The sequence below is a fragment of the Epinephelus moara genome, chromosome 23 (genome assembly GCF_006386435.1).
Source record: "Epinephelus moara isolate mb chromosome 23, YSFRI_EMoa_1.0, whole genome shotgun sequence".
Taxonomy (NCBI): Eukaryota; Metazoa; Chordata; class Actinopteri; order Perciformes; family Serranidae; genus Epinephelus; species Epinephelus moara.
The window spans coordinates 30,712,833-30,735,550 of record NC_065528.1 but is presented as its reverse complement, the minus strand read 5'-3'; the positions used below and the strand labels follow the sequence as shown (position 1 = coordinate 30,735,550).

At 41.3% G+C, this 22,718-nt stretch overlaps 2 protein-coding genes across 38 annotated transcripts in view; one reads left to right on the top strand and one right to left on the bottom strand.

The window, feature by feature from the left end:
• Positions 1-22,718, bottom strand: part of celf2 (cugbp, Elav-like family member 2) — a 321,704-nt gene that overhangs the window by 17,914 nt on the left and 281,072 nt on the right. For 10 of the 37 annotated variants that reach the window (XM_050036317.1, XM_050036312.1, XM_050036322.1 and 7 more), the window contains 3 exons: positions 17,544-17,607; positions 9,334-9,468; positions 3,441-3,569 (listed from right to left, as the gene is read on the bottom strand). In XM_050036317.1, the coding sequence (XP_049892274.1) occupies positions 3,441-3,569; positions 9,334-9,468; positions 17,544-17,607 (328 nt within the window). The remainder of the gene's footprint in view (positions 1-3,440; positions 3,570-9,333; positions 9,469-17,543; positions 17,608-22,718) is intronic. The other 27 variants (XM_050036313.1, XM_050036316.1, XM_050036323.1 and 24 more) reach the window with 8 other exon arrangements.
• The window catches only part of abcc9 (ATP-binding cassette, sub-family C (CFTR/MRP), member 9), a 555,625-nt gene that overhangs the window by 313,217 nt on the left and 219,690 nt on the right, over positions 1-22,718 (top strand). The window lies entirely within an intron of this gene.

The following is a 22,718-nucleotide window of genomic DNA, read 5'->3' as shown; positions in this document are numbered from 1 at the left end:
TATCACGGCGGAGGGCAACTTGTCTGAGGGGGTCTGACATTGGCTCGGCGTCCTGTCGCCTCACCGTCAGACACAGTGAAATAAATTATCACCGCAGAGCTCCAGATTATAGGTCACTCATTTATTCAGGAATAATTGCACCGGTGACCTTTGCAATTCAATTAAGGCCTAGATGTGTTTAAATGAGGGTGGTTGGTGGTGGTGGCAGAGGGGGGGTGGATGGATGAGGAGGGGGCACGATGCGGAGAGAGGGGTTAGCCAGGACAAAATGGGATGCAAAACGAAAGCGACCCGTTCTGTTTGAAAGGACGAGCATTTGTGTGTGTGTGTGTGTGTGTGTGTGTGCACATGTCCAGTGTTTCTGTACCTGTGTGCGCTGGAGTAGACGCGTATATGATTTACACAGCGGATACAGCTACTCCAGCCGAGGACCGGTAAAGGTCAGAGGAGAATAATGTGGTGGAAGAGGCCGCTAGTACAGGATCTCTGCTGTAATAACAGCTCTGATTAAGATCCCAGCCCCGTCTCCCCAGAGGTCAAAGGCAGGACACAGCGCACAGCTCGCCAGGCGCTGCTAGACCACACAGATACAACTCACAAGAGGATAGAAACGTCTATCTGCTCTGGTTCACAGCGAACACTGAAGTAAATCCTGCCTTTTAGCACAAAACTAACATTCATGATCGTTTTCATATCTTCGTGACAAGAGCAAAGCTTTTGGAAGGAAAATGTTTTGATTTATTTTTCATTTTTGCTTTAAAATGTTAACTTCTGTATCATTACTTTGTATTTTTGTCATGGAAATAGCCATGTTTGGTACTTTTGGGTGGAAAACTTGTCAAAAGTTGCATTTCTGGCATAAAATAGGGAACGTATTGTAAAACATTTTTTAGCTAAATTAGTCACATTTTGTATTTTTGGAATAGATATGGCAACGTTTAGTAAATTTTAGGGAGTAAAATTGGCAAATGTATTTCTGGCATAAAAATTGATCAATTTTGTAATTTTTTGGACAAAAATAAGACACATTTCATATTTTTTAGAATGAATATGGCCATGTTTGGTACTTTTGGGAAAGAGAAATTGTCAAATGTTGTGTTTCTGGCAGAAAATCGACACATTTTGTAATTTTTTGACATGAAATTAAACAAATTTTATATCTTTTGGATGGATATGAAACTGTTTGGTACACTTCGGGGAAGAAATTTTTTCCATTTTTTCGACACGAAATATTTGTATTTGTATTTCTGGCATAAAAATGTGCAAATATTGTATTTTTTTGGATATGAATATAGACACATTTTGTATTTCTGACATAAAAATGTGCATTTTTATGTTTATTTTGATATACATTGTATTTTTGGGATGGAGACGGCCATGTTTGGTACATGTTGGGAAGACAATTTGCCAAATGTTGTTGTTCTGGCATTTAAACTTACAAATTTTGTAATTTTTTTAAAACATGAAATTACTCACATTTTGTATTTTTGAAATGGAAATGGCCATGTTTGGTACTTTTTAGGAGGAAAACCTGTCAAATGATGTAGTTCTGGCATATAAACTGACATATTTGTATTTTCTGATACACATTTAATCACATTTGTATTTTTTAGATGGAAATGGCCATGTTGAATATGTTTTTGGAAGAAAATTTGTCAAATGTTGGATTTCTAGCTGTATAAAAATTGACAAATTTTGTACGTTTTGGACTTGAAATTGGCCTCATTTCACATTTTTGGAGGGGATATGACAATGTTTGGTACATTTTGGGAAGAAAATCTGTCAAATGTTGAATTTCTGGCATAAAAATGTACAAATTTTGTAAAAGAAATTATTTTTTGAGTGGCATTTTGTATTTTTCAAATGGAAATGGCCATGTTTGGTTCTTTTTAGGAAGAAAACTTCTCAAATGTGGTTCTGGCATAAAACTTGACAAATTTTGTAATTTTTTGGACATGAAATTAGACACATTTATATTTTTGGAATGGATTTAGCAATGTTTGGTACTTTTGGGGAAGACAAATTGTCAAATGTTGTATTTCTGGCATATAAATTGACAAATTTTGTCATTTTTTTGGGCATGGAAATTTGGGATGGAAATGACCATGTTCGGTATTTTTTGGGAAGAAAATGGTCAAATGCAATTCTTGCATAAAAATGACATATTTAGTATTTTTGGACAAGAAATTAGTCACATTTGATATATTTGTATTTTTACTATTTGTATGTTTTAGACAAGAACTGTCAAATGTACTTTTTGGTATCAAAGTGGCAACGTTTTATATGAATTAGGATTTTTGGTATGTAATTGATCAAATTTTGTCATTTTAGCATAAAACATGTGACATTTGTGATTTTTTTGCAGGAAAATGTGTCAAATTTAATATTTGGGGTGAGAACTCTGACATTTTGACATGAAAACGATAAAACTGTATTTTTGTTTGAGGACAAGAAAACTGTCCCATGTACACAACAGTAAATGTCTACAAAATTTGTGGATTTAGTCCCCCAAACTACAAAGTTTGACTTTTGCTTTTTGCTAACCCTCTAATGTTTAAAGCCCTCGTAGAGTTGACAGAAAACACAACAATGACACAACAAAACAACAGGATGTCAAACAGCTACAACATGGTCCCACAGACAGAAAGAGAGACAGTCCCGCGAGGTGACAGCAGCACGCCAACTCTGCCGGGATGGCACACCAGCACTCTTACAGCAAGCATAACCCAGGACACAACCAGGAAGCGGATGGAGAGATGGAGGAATGGATGGATGAATGGGTGAAATATCTGCGGCCCGGATGAATCAATGAGGTAGCTGGCATTGAGAGAGTGAGAACAATTTACTGTTGAGTGAAACTGAGACGCAGAGAGACGACAGGAGGAACCAAACTCTAAATACATTACCTCTTGTTATCGCTGATCTTTTCTTCTGTTTTATTATTCTATCTTTATCTTATTGAATGTTTCATTGTTGTAAAATATGGACACAACTTCATCATCTAAAATGGAGTACATGATTTTAGACATTACACTCTCAGCCAATGACATTAGAGTTGGACGACTGCACGGGTTTGTTATAGTCAGCCTTTGTTTATGATGATCATGATATTAAACGTAGCATAATGACCATTTTTTTCTTTTTGGTACAAATTTTGCAGGATATTTATTTAAATTATTTTTTTTTTAACTGGTTTTAATGTTGCGTTTAGTGACAAATCTTCTCCTTTTCTTTAAATTTGTCAAAATAAGAGATTAAATGTTAGAAACTTAGAGAATAAATCATACTCAGCAGCCATCAAACTCTAATGTAACGCTGTGGCACTGCGTCTCTCTGCATCGGCTCACAGCTTGTGGTCGCGACGTCGCCGATGGGTGTGGATGGTCGGAAGCGGAGGTGTAGGTGAAGGTGGAGTGGCTGATGGCTGGGTGAATACTCACTGTTGACGCTACCTGCTAGTGCATTAATGTTGTTCAGGCCCACAGTTGCGCCTGCCAGGCCCTGCAGGGTGCCCAGAGAGGTCAGAGAGTTCATGGCGCCGGCGTTGGAGCTGGCTGTGGTGCCCGCCGCTGCGGGAAGAGATGGGTCGGAAGGGGAGGGAGGAGGGTAGGAAGGGAGGGAGAAGAAGGAGGATGGAAAGGGCGGCAGAGGAAGAGAGTGAAAGGAGAAAGGAGGGATAAGGACGGAGGTGAAGAGGGAGAGCAGAAGACAAAGAAGCAGACGTGTTATACAAGCTTCAACAAGGTTCCTCGTGTAGAGGTGAAGGATTTCTTATTGAACACATTTTAAAGACTCAGCCTTTTTTCATAGTTTGTACAGAAGGTGCAACGAGTACAATTTAACATCATTCTGAATGTTGTAACTGCAAACAACTGAAACCACTGCAGAGACGACTGGCTGCCTCTACATGTAGACCTCAATGGAGGAGATGATGTTTTCAGTGCTTTGTCAGCAGGTTATGGAAATTGGTGAAAAGTGTGTCAGTGCTTAGGATTGTGGCCACTTGGAACAAACTTTAGAAATACTCCTAACTTAAGTTTCTTGGATTTCTAGGTTGATGATGAATCAGTAAAGTCCACTGAACAGATTTCCCACCATTTCTTTTGGAGGACTCTTAAATTTTCAGCACTTCTCCTTCAGGTTTCGTCCAAAACTGACCAAATTTGGACCAAATTATGTCCAGTAATTCCAAAAAAAAGAAAAAATATGGATTTGATTCCTTCAATTAGATTCCAAATTGTTGAAAGCATCGCCATGACAGTGCAACTAACTTTAGAGGACAACTGCACATATTATATTAAGTTCTTCTTTAGGCGTGCTGCAGCAGCACGATACAGTTTAATATCTGTTGCTCTGTGGTCATGAGTTCCACTCATTAAAACAAACATGTTTTCTCATGAAGATCTAAATCTCATCTGCCAGAAGAAAATGTTGGCATTGTATGTTTCTGCAAACTACAACTACGTTACATTTTCATACGTATCATATCAAGGTTGCTGAAGTGACGCACTGCATGACCTGACTTTGTCATCAGGCGGTGGAGGGGATGGAGGATAGCATAGCACCTGCCAAGCTACAGACCACTGTTTGAGACCAACTTACAACAAATTTGGCTGCTCTTTTACCGAGGCATTGCTGTGTTTCCTGCTGCGATAATGGCATGAAAAGCAGTTGTTTTCTACAGATATCACTGCATTTCCTGTTGGCCGAAACATCACCACCTTTCTTGCCAGGAAAGTGGCATGAAAAGCACTTGTTTTTTTTCGAGACATCGCTGTGTTTCCTGCTGGTATTGTGGCACAAAAAGTCGCTGTTTTTTTCCTGCGATATTGTTGCGTTTCTTGCTGGGATAGTGGCATGAAAAGTGATTGTTTTCTACCGAGACATTGCTGTGTTTCCCGCGGGGATAATGGCATGAAAAGTGGTTGTTTTCTACCGAGACATTGCTGTGTTTCCCGCGGGGATAATGGCATGAAAAGTGGTTGTTTTCAACCGAGACATTGCCGCTTTTCCCGCGGGGATAATGGCATGAAAAGTGGTTGTTTTCAACCGAGACATTGCCGTGTTTCCCGCGGGGATAATGGCATGAAAAGTGGTTGTTTTCTACCGAGACATTGCCGTGTTTCCCGTGGGGATAATGGCATGAAAAGTGGTTGTTTTCAACCGAGACATTGCCGCTTTTCCCGCGGGGATAATGGCATGAAAAGTGGTTGTTTTCAACCGAGACATTGCCGCTTTTCCCGCGGGGATAATGGCATGAAAAGTGGTTGTTTTCAACCGAGACATTGCCGTGTTTCCCGTGGGGATAATGGCATGAAAAGTGGTTGTTTTCTACCGAGACATTGCCGTGTTTTCCGTGGGGATAACTGGATGAAAAGTGGTTGTTTTCAACCGAGACATTGCCGTGTTTCCCGTGGGGATAATTGCATGAAAAGTGGTTGTTTTCAACCGAGACATTGCCGTGTTTCCCGCGGGGATAATGGCATGAAAAGTGGTTGTTTTCAACCGAGACATTGCCGCGTTTCCTGCGGGGATAATGGCATGAAAAGTGGTTGTTTTCTACCGAGACATTGCTGTCTTTCCCACGGGGATAATTGCATGAAAAGTGGTTGTTTTCTACCGAGACATTGCCGTGTTTCCCGCGGGGATAACTGCATGAAAAGTGGTTGTTTTCTACCGAGACATCACTAAATTTCCTGCTGGGATTTCCTGGAGGAAAAGCATTTTTTTTTTACAGAGACGTCCCCACATTTCCTCCCAGGACAGTGGCATGAAAAGCAGTTTTTTTAACCGAGACATCATCGTGTTTACCACTTGTATCGTGACATGAAATGCTGCTGTTTTTACTGCATTTCCTGTCAGAATCGCGGCATGAAGAGCAGCTGTTTTTTAACCATGACACTGCTGCTTTTTCTGCGAGTTTTGTTCCTCCAAAACCAAGTATTTTAATCCACAACGTGATCTTTTCCAAACCAAAACCAAGTGCTTAACATTTAACATCAGTGTTATCAAAACACAAAGTTTCAATGTATCTGCTACATAATAATGCCCCAGTATAAAGTATTCATTGTTTGCAGGAACATACAATAGTGACTTTTTTTCTGGTGAGTGGGCTGCTAAATTCAGGCGCAGATTAAAACTATTTTATTATTCAAATGCAACAATGCAAAACTAAACTGCAGCCTTGGCAGAGGTTAGTTTCCAAGACTTGTCCCATTTATTAGGAAGGATTTGCAATGGGGCGCTATTCTTCCAGTGGCAGTAGAGCTACAGCCTTTTGATGATGAAGATGAATGCTTGGAGGCCGGTTAAGAAATCACTTTACAATATGCTCATCATTCAAATAGAACCAGGGTGAATGGAGAATACTAGGAACATCTCCCTGACGAGCAGAGCTGGAGTTCAAGGGAAATGTGATCTCGAGGCAACCAACTGTCTCCGCAGTGATCTGGTTCCAGCTGATTTTAATGGTACGCTGATGTTTAAAACTACTGAAAGTAGCACCTTTAATTAATTTAACAAGTTGCAGCACCTTGACCCTACATACCAAAACATGTGCAAAATTACATGATGAAAACACATGTACGGTTTGAAAGAAGAAGCTGTGCGGTTTGCTTTAAACAGGAGATATTCACAAAAGCAGGTAGATTGGTGGATTGCTGCGTTTAAAGTGATGCTGTAATTGCATTAAAAAGAACACAAGGACATTCCAAAAAAAGCAGACACATGTACAGAAAGGCGAGAGCACAATCAGAAGGAGAGGAGACTTTCTGTGCTTACTAATCAACTTTCCGAAACGTCTCTGATTGTGGATCTTTTCGAATTCTTCCCATTTACAAAAGAAATAAACTGTTCCTCAAGCACAGTTGGTTTTACATCACGTTGTCACTGACACCAAAACACACACAAGTCAACACAGTGGACACAAACTCACGCACACATACACCTGGACGCACACCGATGTGAAATGTGTGCCATACACCAGCTGCTGTGTCAGTGGCGGTGGGTGAGATGGCGGGAAGTATGGTGCACAAAGCTCGCAGCCTTGCTCTGTTTTCTGACAAAGGAAGATTTAATCTATTCGTTTACCCTTGATGTCATCAAAGCGATGCCAACAAAGCAGGAGTGCCGCTGAATACGCTAAGAAATGGTGTGATAAAAGAGCATTATGTCGGCACATGGTGCAAAACAAAAAAATAAATGCTGGCCTGTCTCCATGCAGAACTGTCTATATTTATCAAACGGGCGTGACGTTTTTCACTTTCATTGACACATGCAGTATAGCGCCGCTCATTCACACTGAGGAGCTCAACCTGAGTGTGTACTATTCAAGGTTGGACTGACATTCAGTCAGAAAGGGAGAAAGAGAGGCTGGAATAAAAGGGGAGCATGGAGAGAGTGAGTGAGGAAAGGAAGACGAGACAGGAGCGGACATTCACGCCAACCGGCTCGGTGAAGGCAGGAAGTGGGATGGAAGCGGCGCAAGCGTTAACGTGAAGGAGGAAGAAGAGAGGGGGGGGTGAGGGTGACGGGGGGGAGTAGCTTTTCATATTCATGCTCTGTTGGGAGTGTGCTCCAAAAGAGACAGCAAAACCACGGCTGCTGGAGCGAGGCCGAGCCGACATGAAAGGGGAGAATGATGGAGCAGAAACAGGGAGCTTGTCAAAAGGAGGGCAGCAGCAAAAGACGAGGGCAACGAGAAGGAACACAAGGAGAGGAGGAGGAGGAGGAGGGAGAGGATGAGGCAGTGTGGGGGAAAGAAGGAGAGGATCTGAAGGTGGCCATATTTAACCTGAGCCGAGTTCACACATCAGCCTGCTGGTTTTTAACCCCCCCCTCCACCCCAACCCACCCCGCCATGAGCAGAGACACAACACCAACACACACACACACACAGGTGCAAACATGGATGGATTACTGAACGGGACGACCGGGCACAGGCCCAGGGGCCCAAGCTATCAGGGGCCCCTCCCCAGCCTTCACCTGCAAAATGTCTCCTGGAGAGACATCAACTAGAAGGAGACTCAAAAGAAAGACGAAAAAAGGCAAACGAACCGCAAAGACACAAAATAACTACAAAGACGCACACAACAACCAAAAACCCCCCAAAATAACCACAAAAAGGGGCAAAACAACCACAAAGAGACACAAAATGACTTAAAAAAGACACAAAATTACCTCTAAGGCACACATAACAACTTCAAGTGACACAAAATGACATCAAAGAGACACGAAAAGACTACAAAGAGACACAAAATGGCTATAAAGACACATATACTGACCAAACGAGACACATAATGACATCAAAGAGACACAAAATGACATCAAGGAGACACAAAAAGATTACAAAGAGACACAAAACAACCAAAAAAGACACAAAATTACTTCAAAGAGACACAAAATAACTACAAGGACACACAAATCCACCCAAAAAGACACAAAAGTACCTCATAAAGACACAAAATGATATCAAGGAGACACAAAAAGACTACAAAGAGACACAAAATAACCAAAAAAGACACAAAAAGACTACAAAGAGACACAAAAAGACTACAAAGAGATGCAAAATAACTACAAAAAACACTCAAAATTCTATCAAAGACATATAAATTGACATCAAAGAGAAACAATATTACGTCCAAGAGACACAAACATAACATCTATGAAGAGATGTAAAGAGACAACAACAAAGAGGCAAAGCCACCACAGAGTGTGTGTGTCTTGCTCCTGCGTAGGAGAGGTTGTGGGGCCTTTTGCGTATCTGTGCCCAGGGGCCCATTGTCTCATAATCCGCCCATGGGTGCAAACAAACCGTGAGCGCAGGACAAAACAACATCTACCGTCCTAAAGTTCCTACGTGGGTCTCCAGAGCTGGTGAGGTTAGGCACAAACACAGAAGTCACTCCAAATACAACACACAGATCTGAACCTGACGGAAAGCACAGAACACACAGACATGCACACGCGCACACATATACAGTGCGTGTATCATGGGATGGCGTGGCTGTTGGAGGTGAGGTGTTCAAAGACAGGAGGACGCAGCGCATCAACAACACAGCATGGTTTCTCAGTTAAGATGGAGGTCTGAGAAGCGGAGACGGTGGGTACACACACCATGGGAATGTGCCAGAAACAACACTGACGGAGGTCTGAACAATGAAGATGGTCATGTGTCGGCAACGGTGACTGGTTGATGGTTTCAGTGATGGCGGTGGAGTGCCGGGGTTCATGGGGCGACAACACTGGTAATGGTAACGGTGGAGAGCGGAGGACGTAGGCAGGCGTTGGCCCCCCCCACCCCGGCGTCGGACCCCCCGACCTGAGTGGTGTTACCTGGGCTGGCCAACGCTCCCAGGGAGGCGGCGTTGGTGGACAGGGGGTTTGCGGTGGAGGGACTGGCCGAGTTTTGGGCCGCCGCCGCTGCCGCTGCTAAAGTGGCCAGGTTCTGCAACTGCAGAGCACTCATACCTGGAGAGAGGAGCCAGAGAGGGTGGTGTCAAACCTGGGGAGCGAGGCTGAGGCGAGGCTGGGTCGCCTGGCTGGACCGGGACAGTGCACCAGAGGACAGGACTGAACACGAGTTAGCTGCCTGGTGTCCGCAGGTGAACAGGAACAACAGAGGAGTGTGTGGGTACACTGCTGCGCTGTGTTTATGTAATCCTCGTGTTTCCTGCTCTATCTTTGGCGTCTCTGTGAAGAGTCTGCAGTGTGTGAAGACAAACTACAGCAGCTGATTTTGCTAATAAGTCCCAGATGTGCTGGAATGAGTAAAAGCAGCTGCTGCAGTGTTTAGGTTTGGTACATTTCTCTGAGGCAGAGCTGCTCTGGAGGCACAAATAATCTCACTGATTTAGTTAAACTTATATTTTTCTGTCGGAGGAAAGCTCAGCGGAGGAGCCTCGAAAAATACAAGAAGAAAAATAAAATTCCTGCTCTGGTTATTCAGGCGTTTTTGCCAATTATATCACTTGAGACTCAACCAGAGCTTCTTCTATGCTCAGCTAAGTTGTGCTCGTATTGACAAAAGTCAAAATCGACATATTCATAATACTGGATTGTGATAAGAGCCTGACTGATACGGGACTTCTGAGGCAGGTATTAAAATTCTAGAAATTTTAAAAGGTGTCTTATCAACATCTGTCGGGGGTAACAGTTGAACATTAGCATCTCAGGCTAACAGGCTAATATTGATTTATTTATTTTCCATCTGGATGCCTTCTGAACACGACCCTGGTCATTTTTTATTTCTTTAACAGATTTTTATTCTTGGCATTTTTTATCATCTTTCTTTTTAACAGATTCCAAGTTTTTTTAAATTTAAAATTTTGCATTTTTATTCATAATAGATTCCATTCTTGGAATTTAAATTTTTTTTTCTACAATAGATTCAAATTCTTGGCATTTTTATCTTTATAATGGAACACACTTCTTTGTGTTTTCATTTATAATAGATTCCATTTCTCAATATTTTTAACGTAGATTCCAATGCTTGGTATTTTTATTTCTTTAACAGATTCTTATTCTTGGCATTTTTTAATCATCTTTTTTTTTTAATTTATAATTTTGCATTTTTATTTATTCATAATAGATTCCAATTCTTGGAATTTCGAAATTTATAATATATCCAATTTTTCTGCATTTTAATTTTTAATAGATTGCAGTTGGACATTTTTATTTTTCTAACAGATTCTTATTCTTGGCATTTGTTATTATTATTATTATTTCTTTTAACAGATTCCAATACTTGGATTTTTAAATATTAAAATAGTAATAGTAATAATATCCAATTTCTCTGCATTTTTATTTTACTAATAGATTCCAATTCTTGACATTTTTATTTTTTTTTATAATGGATCACGTTTCTTTGTATTTTCATTTACAATAGATTCCATATCTCAATATTTTTATTTTTTAACATAGATTCTAATTCTTGGTATTTTTTTATCATCTTTTTTTAACAGATTCCAAGTATTTTTATTTTATTTTTTTTTTTACAATAGATTCAAATACTTGCCATTTTTATTTCATAATAGCTCCAAATTCTTGGAATTTTATTTTTTATAATGGATCACATTTCTCTTCATTTTTAGTTACAATACATTCGAATTCTCAGTATTTTTTTTATTTTATTATAGATTACGATTCTTGGTATTTTTATTTTTTAAAATAGGTCCCATTTTGCACCATTTTATCTGTTTATTTGTTTTTTTGTTGTTGTTTTTTTTAAAATAAATTATACAGTGTCTCAAATTTTTATTCCATTTTTATCTGCATTTTTATTTTTTATTACACTGTGGTTATATAGCATATCATAGTATGATGCATAGTTATTTTTCTATCTTCGTCCTCTATACTCTGTGTTATATATCACAGCATAATGCACACATTATTATTATTTTTAACACTTCTTATGTTTCCATATCTCTTACAGTTTCTTCATGTGTATATAAGAGGAACATATGAAGCTGTTGATATCAGTCAGGCTCTGGTCACAGTCACTTTTAGCTTTCCGCTCCACATTAAACAGGGCCTGATCCAGCAGCGGTCACACAGCAGCTGAAGACACCTGCAGGCTGAACTCTCCTCATCGTTAATCCGCTCGCTGGTGTTAGCATACAGGCCTGGACTTAAACATAATTAATGCCAACACCCAAATGATGGTGAAGCAAAGGCTATAAAACACCTTCTGTGAGTACAACTACACCTTCCACCTTACTGCCTCAATTTGTGTGTGTTTATGCAGCTGTGTGTATGTGTGTGTGTGTGTGTGTGTGTGTGTGTGTGTGTGTGTGTGTGTGAAGATGATGAGGCGAACCCTCATAAAGCAGAAACAGAAGCTTGTTAGAGTTAAAGGGTGGACACTGTCAATGTGAGGTGTATGTGTCGTATATACAGTCTGGGTGTATATACAGTACCATGGAAATACACACACACACACACACACACACACACACACAGACACACACGCTCAAACACACGCACGCACACACACCAATAGACACACACAAACAAGACACCATGAAGAAGATCCATCTTGTGTGACACCGTGGTGGATGGTTTGACGTCGTAACACCCAGACAGAGATATCCTTCACCCAGACAACCCAAACTGAACGCAGCCAATGACAACAGATGGCTGGATTCATCACCGGGATCCACAGCTCTGATTGGTTCATTAAATATACATGTAAAAAAAAAAAAAGCCACTGCCAGTTTCTGTTGTTTCTCCGAGGTTGTCGTGATGAGTACGTGTGTGTGCGATGTTTTTTTTTCTTACTCGTCCGTGCTGACTTACGAGCGCGTCAGCGCCAAAGCCAATCTGGTTTTCAGAGCGATTTTCCCCAATTTTCTGCGATACATCAAAAGCTAAAATGGATTTCTATTTCCACGCACAGATCGCAGTTGTTTCTCTCACACTCTGTTCGACGCACGCTCGAAACCTAACCTAACCTAACCTACCTAATTCAGACTGGTTTGTTTTCTTTAAAATGCACAGCAGGAGCGAGACGAGAGGCCGACTCAGTGCGCCTGGCTCATGCAGACGCATCCTCGGCCCTACAGAGAGGAGAAGGCTGTTTCTAAGAGCTCTTCTTCATGGCTCTTTATTAGAGTATAAAAGACTGTTTTTATTTCACTGGCCTTTTCCCCCTCGCTGGGTTTGGAAAGAGGCCGATAGCACCGGTTTGACCACAGAGATTCAGGGGAAACACCTCTTCACTGTGTTTATACTGTCAACAAACAGTCACTGTAGCATCCTAGGGCCGCTCTGTTTCCTCTCCTGTCATTTCCTCTTGTCCTTTCTTTTCCTTTCCTTTCCTGTAATTTCCTTTCCTTTCCTTTCCTGTCTCGTCATTTCCTGTCCTTCCTTTTCCTTTCCTGTCCTTTCCTTTCTTCTCCTGTCATTCCCTTTCCTTTCCTGACCTGTCCTTTCCTGACCTGTCCTTTCCTGTCTTGTCCTTTCCTTTCCTGACCTGTCCTTTCCTTTCCTGACTTGTCCTTTCCTTTCCTGACCTGTCCTTTCCTGTCTTGGCCTTTCCTTTCCTTTCCTGACCTGTCCTTTCCTGTCTTGTCCTTTCCTTTCCTGACCTGTCCTTTCCTTTCCTGACTTGTCCTTTCCTTTCCTTTCCTTTCCTGTAATTTCCTTTCCTTTCCTGTCCCGTCATTTCCTGTCCTTCCTTTTCCTTTCCCGTCCTTTCCTTTCTTCTCCTGTCATTCCCTTTCCTTTCCCTTCCTGACCTGTCCTTTCCTTTCCTGTCCCGTCCTCTCCTGCCCTTTCCCTTCCTTTCCGGTCTTGTTCTGTCCCCCTCTTTCCTTTCCTTTTTCTTTCCTCTCTTGTCCTGTCTTGTCCTTTCCTTTCCTCTACTGTAATTTCCTGTCTTCCCTTTACTCTCCTCTCCCTTCCCCCCTTTCCTTTCCTTTCTTTTTGTCTTTTTCCTTTATCTTTCCTTGTTTCTTCCACCACCCTGCCTGCCCCTTCTCTTATTCCATGTCCTCTTTCCTTACCTTACCTGTCCTACCTTTCATTGTCCTTCCTCTACCTTTCCATTTCCTTTCCTCCCTTCCTTTGTATACAACTTCCATGCCTGATTCCTCCTTATTTCCTTTCCTTTGTCTCCTTTAATTTTTGATGTTTTCCTTCACTCCAATTTCCCCATTTTCTAACTACCTCATTTTTTTCTATTCCTTTTCCTCTCCTTTCTTTCCTTCCCTTTTCGTTTCCCTTATTCCATTTCCCCTTTCCTTACTTCCTTACTACTTTCTCTTACCTTCCTGCCCCTCTTCCTCTTCCTGTGTCCTTACCTGCCCTTCTCTTCCACTTTCCTTTGACCTTCATTTCCTTCACTGTCTTTTCTCTTGTCTTTTGTTGTTTCTTTTCCGTTTGTTTAATTTGTCCGTCCCCCCGTCCTCTACACACATCTTTCCTGCCTGATTCCTTATTTCTTTCTCTTTATTCCATGTCCTCTCCTTTGCCTCTTTGCATTTTTGATCTGTTTTTCTTTCATTCCAATTTCCCATATCTTTCCTCCTCCTTTTCTATTTCTCATCCTCTCCTTTCCTTACCCCCTTCTTTTCAAATCCTGTCAGTCCTTCCTGTTTCCAATTTCTTCCCTTCTTCTCCTGTCTCCTTTTCCCCATTTCCTCGTTCCCTTCCTTTCCAGTCTTGCCTTTATATTGTCTTTCTTCTCATCTATGTTCCTGCCATTTTCCTCTTCCTGTGCCCTTTCCTGTCCTTTTCTACGTCCTTACCTTTCTTTTGTCCTTTTATTTCCTTCCTTCAGTTCCATTCTCTTCTTTTCTGTTTCTTTTTCCGCTTTTTAATTTTGCCTTTTCCCCTTTTTATCTCCTCCATATATTTGTTTCCTGTTCTTTCCTCCTCTTCCTTTTCTGTTTTTTTCCCCCATCCTCTCCTTTGCTTTGGGGCCCTTTTCATCTTCCTCCTTCCCCTTCCCTTTCACTTCCCCCCTTCCTATCACCTACTTCCTTCCCTTTTCCCATTTGTTTCCTTTCCGTTCTTTTTCTGTTTTTATTTTCATTTCCTTCACTATTTTGTCTTAATTCTGTTCCCTCCCTTCCTTTATACACATCTTTCGTGCTTAATTCCTCCTTATTTCCTTCTCATTATACAGTTTCCTCTCGTTTGCCTCTTTGCATTTTTGATCTGTTTTTCCTTCACTCCAATTTTCCTTATTTTGAGTGCCTGTCCATCCTCTTTCTCTATTTCTTTTCCTCTCCCAATCCTGTCTGCCCTTTCAGTTCCCAATTTCTTTCCTTCCTTTCCCCTCTCCTTTGCCATTTCCTCTTCCCCTTCCTTTCCAGTCCTGTCTTTTCAATCTTCTTTCTTCTTATCCATTTTCCTCTTCCTGTCCTTTTCTACTGCTTTCCATTTATTGTCCTTTCATTCCCTTCCTTCCTTTATTTCCATTGTCCTCTTTCCTGTTTATTTTACCTTTCTTTAATTTTTCTTTTCCCATTTTTAATTTCCTCCATTTAATTTTCTCTTCTTCCTTTCCTGTTTTATCTTCAATTTCCTCTCCTTTGCTTTTGGGCCTTTTTCCTCTTCTGCCTTCTTTTCCTTTTCCGACACTGTCTTTTCATTTCCCTTTCCCGATTTTCACTTCCTGGCTTTCTATTCTGATTTCCTTCCTGTTTCCTATTCTGTTTCCATTTGCTTCATCCTTTTCATTTTCTGCTTTTATTTTCATTTGCTTCACTATTTTTTTTATTTATTCCATTTCCTCCCTTCTTTTATACACGTCTAATTCTCTTTCATTTCCTTCTCTTTATTGTCTTTCCTTTCCTTTGCCTCCCTGTATTTTTGTTTTCCTCTATTCCAGTTTCCAATATTTTCACTGCCCCTCTTTCTTTTCCCAGTCCTGCCTTCCCTCCTTCTCCTTTACTTCTCTTTTCACCTTTCATTTCTTTTCCTCCTGTCCAATCTCCAATTTCTTACTTGCAGTTTCCTTCCTCTTTTCCCTTTTTTCTTTTCCTCTCCTTCCTCCTCTATCTTCTCCTCACCTCTCTTTCTTGTCGGTCGTTGCCTGATGACAAAGACGACTCCACGGCGGCTCTACTTCTCTCTCTGCCACCTCTCTTTTTTCTCGTCTTCTCAAAGCTTCTCCTCCCTTATTCTTCTGTGCATTTGTCAGAGGTTATCTCCCTCATTGAACGTACATTTTGAAGACAGTCGTACGCACACAGGGAGCGGGCGGGATGTAAAAATAACTGGGTTAGAGGGGAATAAAGTCGAGATGAAGCCGTACGCACAGAGAAGGCAAAGAAAGAGAGACAGTATGAGACAAATACAATCTACTTCCCACATCAGAGTCGGAGTATCCGGGCTGTGCAGATGGTACGCGAGTGTGTGAGCGACTGTGAGCACATATGTGTGCGAGGATGCATGTGTGTATGTGTGCGCTCCATGCAGCCTGTATGGCAGCGCTGGGCTGCACCAGGCTGGCGTTGGCTGCGTCTAATTGAATGCTCATTGGTGTAATTGAAGCCTCTCAGCTCTGCAGCTCCTCGTGTTAAAGACTGGGACCAGATGTCATTCAGCTGTGTCACATCTCCTGCCAATCACTAATGCTCACTCCCTCTCTCCGTCTCTCTCCCTCGCGCGCAGATGGAGGACCAACAGATCTCCAGATTCAGACACCGTTACTCGCCCTCGCTTCCAAATCCCAGAGCCTATTTATCCGCGCGAGTGTGTGTGTTTGTAAGGAAATGTGTGTTTGAGCTCGACAGCAGAGTGAGCAAAAATTTAAATCAGCCACAGGGAAATTGCGAGGCATTGTAACTCCAGGGAACACGACAGAAAAACTGGAGGATGCAACACGGGCGCTCGCCACTTTAAAAAAAAACCTCCCATCACACTCAGATAGTGTTATTGTGTCTTGGCAATTTCCTTATCCTGTTTTCCCCGCGTCAACTGACTAAACAGCGTACAATTAAGAGCTGACACCTTCCTAAGAAACTCACAGAAGGGTAGAGGAAGAAGAAGAAGAGAAGGAGGGCAGAACAGACAGAGTGCGAAGGCTGCAGGGAGGCGGAAAAGGTGAGATGAAGAAACTGTGAGTGAAGAGGGTGGGAGGTGCAAGAGTCTCTGCAAGAAAAAAAAGAGGCTTAAAATAAATAGAAAGGGAGGAGAGGAGAGTTTAATGGAAAGAGAAGTCAGAGATGATGGGAGCGAGTATCCACGGGTCCCCGAAAGTCTTAAATAACCTAAATTTAAAGCCCTAAAAAATTATATTTCTCAAAGACAGAGATTTTATCTCCTTCAACATTTAATAGGAGGCTTCTTGGCACGCTCACGGCTCAGATTAATACAGAACTGGGTTAATACAATATGCATTTTTTATTGCATCAGCTTCACTTAAGAGAATTGGACTGTCCCTCACCACTTTATTTCCTATTTCTTTTTGTCTTTTTTCTTATTCAACCCTTTTAGAGTTTGGAAACTTTCAGCAGCTACATCCGTTGCAAAATAGGCTGATTTTATTAGCTTTATTTCCTCATTTCCCCTCTTTAAATCGGCTTCAAACTCAATTCTTGTTGCATTAAAATGGCTATAACAGGCTTAAATTTGCACCTGCAGATACTCTTGAAAGGGAATATGGGAGTGCAGATGACAGAGAGAAAGAAGAGACCCTCCACAGGAAGAGAGCAGTAGATGGCGCCAGCCTGCAGTGCAAGATCTCCACCAAACGAGCCCACTTTTAACCATTTCCCCCCTCCCTTTTCTCTTCCTCTTCCCCTTCCCCCCCTTTTTTCTGCGATTCATCCATCCCCGGCAAAGCCTCGGTGCTACTGTTACACGCCCAGGGCACAACTCTTGTCTGGCCTCATTAAAAGATCAAGACAATTCTTAGCAACAGTTAATAAATCTTCAGGGCAAAGATCTCTCTTTACTCCACCACGCGAGTTCATCTGTTATGCTCTTTGGTCCTCTTTTAGAAGTCTGTGAAACAAAAAAGAGGCGCAACAAAGAGTCGGCTGCCGTCGTGGATCGTGGTTACGGGAGAGTTTATCAAGTGATTTTCGACTCACCGGCCATCTGCTGGATCCCGCTGAAGGCTCCGAGGTTACCGGAGGAGGTTGCCTGCTGAAGCAACTGATGGGGAGAAAAGAAAGACAGACAGAGAGAGGAGAGGAGAGACAGGAAAAAAGAAGAAGAGGGAGAAACAAAGTGAGCTGCACAGATCCAGGAAGCTTAATACATGTCAATACAATGCAACAGCGAGAAGCTAAACTCGTAATGAGCGGTTTAGCAGTGTGGTTTTTGCCTCAGCGCTCGATGAGTAAATGAGCTGCTAATATAGTTTGATCTCTCCTCTAAGCAAACACTGTTTGTATTCCGCCATGATTCTTCCAGACAAGTTGAGCATGAAAGCTCTAATCTAGCCGACTAATTAGATTCCAAAACAAAAGTGGAATACTGATGCTGTCAAAAACTCATCCTTCAAAGACTTGAATTAACAGCAAATTAACATCTTGTTTCTATTGTGTGTGCGATTTTTTCTCCCCCCCCCTCTCCTCTAGAATAGAGCGTTTCAAAAGAGTGAAAAAGAGGATTGAAAGAGCAGAAAAATCTGGGAGCCCAATTCACAAAACACTTTTTTGTTCACTAAAATAAATCAATATCCAGTAAAGGTGGGATGTCTGCCTGACAGGTGTTAATGGCTCTTTGATCAAACAAATTGAGAGTCAAATCTCCAGACTTTACACATGTGTATTTTAAAGAGGGAGAGTTTGGGGTTGTTAATTTGGAAACTGAAGAGCAATGAGTCAAGGGTGAGTGCCGAGACTTTCTCTGAGAAGAGTCCTAAGCGCGAGGCTCTGAAAAGGCACAGGACTGCAGAGACTGAGAGAGAATGAGGCTTCTGAACCCGACTTTAGAAACCTAACAAATCCCCCAATCAAACAAATCAACCGATGAGGGACTTAGATGCTGTGCAGCCGAGCCTCCACTGCAGGGTTTCTCAAATTGGGGATCAGTGGACTCCCAGGGGTTCGAGGCTGTCCCCTGACACATAACTTCTTTGTTTAATCCCACAAAAGTCAGAAGAATTTAACACAATTAGTAAATATAGTGGAACATTCACAGAAAGTGGGCCTCACTCTCAAATACTGTTTGTTTTGTCCCTGTCCTGTGAAACCATCGATTTCTGAAATGTCACTTTTTCATGAACTAAGAACAACAGGGTAACACCTCACTTTAAGGTATCTACATAAGAGTGACATGACACTGTCATAACTATGACATAACACGGTCATGAACCTGTCATGAACATTATGTACATGTCATAAACGTTTATGACGGCTGTCATTAAGTGTCATTCAGTTTTTGTAATGACAAGTTGACATTAATCAAAGTGACATTACCAGAAGTTGTCTTTGTCATGACAAGTTGACATTAAATTTGTTTGGGATGTCCCTATAATGACAACTTGACATTAACCAGGATGACATTACCAGAAGATGTCTTTATGTTAATGTCAAGTTGCCATTATAAGGACATCCCAAACAAATTTAATGTCAAGTTGTCATGACAAAGACAACCCAAACAATGTCAACTTGTCATTACAAAAACGAATGACACTTGATGACAGCAGTCATAAAGGTTTATGACATGTACATAATGTTTATGACAAGTTCACAACAGTGTCATGTCATAATTATGACGGCTGTCATTAAGTGTCATTTGGTTTTTGTAATGACAAGTTGACATTAATCAAAGTGACATTACCAGAAGTTGTCTTTGTCATGACAAGTTGACATTAAATTTGGTTGGGATGTCCTTATAATGACAACTTGACATTAACCAGGATGACATTACCAGAAGATGTCTTTATGTTAATGTCAAGTTGTCATAATCAAGACAACCCAAACAATGTCAACTTGTCACAAAAACGAATGACACTTAATGAGAGCAGTCATAAACGTTTATGACATGTCATTAACGTTTATGACAAGTTCATGACAGTGTCATGTCATAGTTATGACGGCTGTCATTAGTCATTCGGTTTTTGTAATGACAAGTTGACATTAATCAAAGTGACATTACCAGAAGTTGTCTTTGTCATGACAAGTTGACATTAAATTTGGTTGGGATGTCCTTATAATGACAACTTGACATTAACCAGGATGACATTACCAGAAGATGTCTTTATGTTAATGTCAAGTTGTCACTATAAGGACATCCCAAACAAATTTAATGACAAAGACAACTTATGATAATATCACTTTGGTTAATGTCAAGTTGTCATAATCAAGACAACCCAAACAATGTCAACTTGTCATTACAAAAAACAAATGACACTTAATGACAGCAGTCATAAACGTTTATGACGTACGTAATGTTTATGACAAGTTCACGACAGTGTCATGTCATAGTTATGACAATGTCATGTCACCCTTATGTAGACACCTTCAAGTAAAGTGTTACCAAAAACAGGTATTTTGAGCTTTATTACAAGACATTTTTCTTATTCTAACAGTTTTTGTATGATTTGTTTTGCTCAAAGGAATATTTTAAGTGCAAAATAACTCTTTGTAAATCAGCAACTCTCCGCATGTTACGCTAAATTTGTGAAGAAAACTTCACGTTTCTTGCATGGTGAACGAAGAATCCAAAAAAGGGCGAACATTATTCATGAATTGAAGTAAATGCAACACATTCTAACTCCAACCTTGTCACATATCGACGCTTGGTCAGTGGGCTTTCACATCTACATATTATGTGCTAGGGTTCTTGGGTGCGTCTGTTGTTGACGGGACGCTGTGTCAATTTAGACCCATCCATTGTCTGGTGGTGTTTCGAACTGATGCCATCCAGTGGCGTTATTAACTGATGCCAGTTATGAATATGGGCTACAGGTGTGGCATGTCACATGACTGGATGTTTAAGACCGTCGCCATCTTGATATCTAGAAGCCAGGGTTGACTAATTTTGGATGAGAGGGTGGAGCCGTTGAGGAGCTGTGATGGCTTTTTCAGCCCCAGACGTTACCCCTTGGTGCTCAGGCACGCTCAGGGGCACTTCTCATAGGCCAGTGTGTTCTATATGGTAATGTTTTAGCGAAAATGCATGTGTTTCAGCAGTACTGAGCACAGGACTGGATAAATGAGACTTGGATTATACTGCACGAGTTGTGTTATAGTTTGTAGACGGATGTTTTGATATGGTTTTGCTGTTGTTAAACGCAGACCCTGCTGACTTAGATTCATTAAGAATGTTCACTGTTTTTGGATTCTTCGTTCACCATAGAGGCATGTGAGAAGTACAGAGAGTTGTTGCATAGAGATGATACACCGTCTCATCTAGTTGCATTGGTGTGAACCAACAGGTTTTTACAACGTTGCAGAACGATGCATTGCACAAGTAGTCGCCTGTTTCAACTCGTCTCGTTGCGAATCTTTGGTCTGAACTGGACTTAAGTCTATGAACATTTTTTAAGTTTGGAGCTATTTTATTTAAACCCAAATATACAATATTTCCTAACGTTGCTATCCTCGTTCATTCTTTGGTTACATCTAGTATTGATTATTCCAAATCTGTCCTCTTTGGTCTTCCTCTCAGATATCTTCATAAACTCCAGATGGTCCAGAATTCAGCCGCCCATATCATCACCAGAACTCCCTCCATTGATCACATGCGCCTCACCTTTAAGCCCCTTCCTACCTGTCTGAACTCTGTCATATCTACACACCCTGCTGTACTCTCATGCCTGGTTCACACTACACGACATTTCTGTCTATTCCAACAGTCACTTTGTCAGATTAGGTGATTGTGGAGTCATAAAATCGTGCCGTGACTTGGCCGACAGACATGACACACTACACGATGGTCCACTTCCACATGTTCCAGCCTAAATGTTATTGTAGTTACGTAGAAGTGCCACCAGATGGCAGGAGCTACATTTGAAGCACCGCGTGCAAACATTCTCGCTACTGTATCCTCCACAACAAGTTCCCGCAAATGTTTCACAATAAAAGCCTGTTTAGAAAATGAAGGGATTCTCTCAGCCGAGGTTATAAGGGGCTTTTAATTTGAAACAGGTACAGGAAGTGTTGAGTTTGAACTGAAAGCACGATGCATTAACTTTATCAAGGCAAACAGGGGCGGATAAAAAGTAAAAATATAAAAACATGGAGGGATTAATAACATATTCTGTTTCAAATGAAGCTTTTTAATTTTCTTACTTTATATCCTCCATTATGAAGAAGTAACATTGTTTGCTAGCTTGATGCTAATGGCAGTACATTCCCTTTTTACTCTGTGTGGTAACATCCGTACAGGAAATATCAAAAACCCTGGGGTGTTGTTGTCGCACAGTTGTCGACGGCAGCAGCTAACTCTGTGTTCCTATTGGTCAAAGTGACGGCTGTGACGGGAGAAGTCGTGAGCGAAACATGCCAGACTTTCTGTCGGGATGTCGTGAGGCGTCCCAGACATAGTGTCGGCTGTCGTCTACTATGACACACAACACGAGATGAAACGATGGATTATCGCGTACGACACTCATTGTCGTTCACGATCTGAGCCGGCACCGTGCGATGCTGCGTCCGGCTATAATCAGGCTGATGTCGTGTAGTGTGAACTCGGCATTAGATCCTGTTCTGCAATCCAACTCACATCACCATCTGCCTGTTTGACTACCGTGGGGTTTCTCCAGGTACCTCTAGAACTCTCTCCCCCATGACATTTGCAGTATTGACTCCCTTTCCACTTTCAAATCCTGTCTGAGAACGCATCTTTTCAAGCTACCTAATATTTGTAATTAGTGATTTCGTCTCGTCATTCTATTGACCTATTATTGTATATTATGGAATTGTTAGATTTTATGATTCATATATACATTGCTGCTTGTTTTTTTTTAGCTGCGTCTTGTCAGGTGTCCTTGAGTTAGGGCTGAACGATATATCGTTATCGTATCTATACCGAGATATGAACATGCAAGATATTAATATCCCAAAAGGCAACGATATTGACGATATAATTTCCCCATGAGTTTCCCCAGCTTGCCCTAAATGTACAGCTAAGGCCAGCCAATCACAAACCTCATTTCCTGCTTGCCTTGGATCGACAGCAAAGCCAGCCAATCACAAACATCCCCTTGAGCGAGGGAGACGTGCTGCTGCTAGCAACTTGCTAGTACACACAACACATTCGTGACTAAAAATAGTTTTGTTCAAGCAAATTAAATCATTCAGCACGCTGTG